Source organism: Oryzias melastigma, linkage group LG23 (assembly GCF_002922805.2).
Source record: "Oryzias melastigma strain HK-1 linkage group LG23, ASM292280v2, whole genome shotgun sequence".
NCBI lineage: Eukaryota > Metazoa > Chordata > Actinopteri > Beloniformes > Adrianichthyidae > Oryzias > Oryzias melastigma.
Window position 1 is genome coordinate 10,388,967 of NC_050534.1, and position 2,700 is coordinate 10,391,666.

Here is a 2,700-nt window from a genome sequence, read left to right on the forward strand (position 1 = left end):
TACAAGGCAGACCAAACTATAAGACATTAAGCTAGCTGTAATCATAGAACTTATTTGAATCACATTTCACATTAGCCACGTTGGTAAATTCACGATGCCAGTAACATCCAACCTTGAAACAGACTGATACCGTGAAACAAACACGACTGTGACTATGCCAACTCCTAACATTTTAATAGTGTAAAAAAAATAAAAATAAATAAAAAACAGTCTGAGTCACAACACGTTAGAAGGGTTAGCCACGTTAGCATATTAACAATACCAAAACCTAACCTTGTTTGCAAAACGTAAAAAAAAAAAAATGAATGATATAGCTAAAATTAACATTATTGTGACTATGTTAACTCCCAACATTGTTAATAACATGGAAAAAAAACCCAGCCTGACACAGTGACACGTTAGCTGCTTTAGCATAGTGTCAAAAACACCCAACTGTGTTAGAAAAACATAAAAAACACAGCTAAAAGTAAGTAATGCCATCCACAATTAATTCATTTATAAGGCTTTTAAGTGTGAATTAAAGTGTAAAAAAATATGGTATGCCAAGTTCTTTTAATATGCAAAAATATTGACATGAGTGTTCGGGAAATAAGCCCCTGTCTTAAATTTGACCCACACATTATGAACATGGTGTAACTTCATTATAAATAAATAATGATCAATTTCAATACAGCAAGTAGTCATTTTATAAAAAGAAATAAGTTGAGTTAATAGCACCGTAAGGTTTTGAAAATTAGCTAAACTTCTTCCCGCCAAAAGTGTCATGGAGGCAGCCATTTTGAAATGAGTAGGGACAGCCCTTCTACTGCCCCTAGTGGAATAATGATGAACTACTGAACAAAAATATTGATCAAGTTGTAAACAATAAGTTTATTTTAGATTCTTTAAATTATGCTAATGAAAAATGTGTGTATAAAATATCATATCAGAGGCTTTTCAGTGTTTAAACAAGTGCTCAACCTGATCCCACAAAAAAAAAACTTTACCCCTTTATTTTCTGGCAGTTAATTAGAGGAAAAATGTCAAAAGTGCATAGTTTTTTTTTTTATTGTCATAAGATTTACTTTAGGAAAACTATTACTCAGTGGGGTTCAAAGGTCGAGGTCATTGCTCTTGCCTGCTGAAGAGTGTTATTTTAAGACCAAATGGATATGAGGGATGAGGGGGGGAGCACAGAAGACTTGACACAGCTGGAGGGAGACCACCTGCACCGTTTTATGAGGACGACGCACAAAAATAACCGAGAGCTAAAATGCAAGCACGCAAGGATCAGTCTTTTGATTCTTACCTGCCGGGAAAGCATCTTTATATCCACCTTTGTAACAAAGCTGCCCTCAGATCTGTGTCTCCATCTCTGCAGCATCGGAGCTCCAAACAGATCCAGATCACACTGTGGTTGAAAGTCGACTAGAAGGAGTGTCTGATATCTGCAGCTACCGGAGCAACCTGTTTAGCAAAGAGTCCAGAGCAAAGGAGGGCTCAGAGGTGATCTCTGTCTGGAGAGTCTGATCCCAATGAGGGTCTGTGGTCTCAGTGGGAGGGGGGCGGCCTTGCCTCGCCTGTCCCGCCCTCCGTCCTCCTCCCCCAGCGCGACCGAAAGCCACTGCATGTCAACTTCTCACACCGAATCAACAACCACCCCCTTCCTCCGACTGCCCCCCCCTCAAACTACAGGATTCCTAAGAGCCAGATGACATGTCAACTCTCCTCCTTCCTTTGTCTTTTTTTTTCTTTCCCTCTTGCAAAATCTTTCGCTCTACAAGCCAGACAAGTGCTCACTTTCATTGATTGAATCCGCCTTAAGCTTTTGGAACAAACACAGCATTCCTCCTTAAAGGCAGCAGAGAAAGCAGACGCTTCTTTTTAAATTTCCACTGAAAGACGTTTATTTTTCCTCATATTTTCGACAAAATAGCACTATTCTTCATCGTTAAAGTGGTGTCTCTGAGGTCATACGATCCCATTATGTCGCATTAATTTGTATTCAGCCGCTGATTAGATCCCCAGTGTGGGTTTTCAATGGGGTCTTGGCCCATCTGCTCCAATATCTCAGCAACTCGGTTCTGAGTTCGCCTCATGCATCTCGGGATATTCTCACCCCGTTCCCTCCAACCGGCCGCCCCCTTTTCCCTTCTTTCTGGAGAACTGAATGAGTCCGAAGAATGGGGGTCCCCCTGTTCTCATCTCTCACTTTGCTCGATTACAATGATGTTATTGTTGAGGAACACTTAAGGAAACTCCCAGCCATCCACATCCAGTTCTTGAGGGGGTAGATTTATTCTAAGTGTGGACGGAAGGAAAAAGTGCTCAAAACAATATGAGGAGGAGAATCCGTAGAAAGAAACTCGCAAGAATGGGACAGGCGATGTTTGCTGCGATTATTTAGACAAGCTCCGCACTATCAGTCACACTGAAAAGGCCGAGACGGAGCAAAGGCTGCATTTAGAGAGTCACAGATGACAAATGAGTTTGCTCAATGGTGCGGTCCACAAAGGTGCCCTCTCCTCTGACAACGGCACAAAGTCAAAGAGGGCAACGGGGCTGTTTGTCACGTTACCTGTTACAAGCCAGAAATGAGTTTGTTGGATAAATTGCTCCGGCAGAGGAAGGGTGGAGGACTCTGTGATTTACACAGAAACTTTGATACATATTGTGTTTTTACCATGTTCTTGAGGCAATTTTCTCACCATGGAGGACATA

At 41.4% G+C, this 2,700-nt stretch overlaps 1 protein-coding gene across 1 annotated transcript in view; it reads right to left on the reverse strand.

Moving 5' to 3' along the window:
- LOC112158474 (protein prickle) overlaps positions 1–2,242 on the reverse strand; it is a gene marked incomplete at its 3' end in the record, with an annotated part of 6,827 nt that extends 4,585 nt beyond the window's left edge. Inside the window, 1 exon segment of the mRNA XM_024291881.2 lies at positions 1,289–2,242. Coding sequence (XP_024147649.1) covers positions 1,289–1,363 — 75 coding nt within the window.
- Positions 2,243–2,700: the final 458 nt, after the last annotated feature.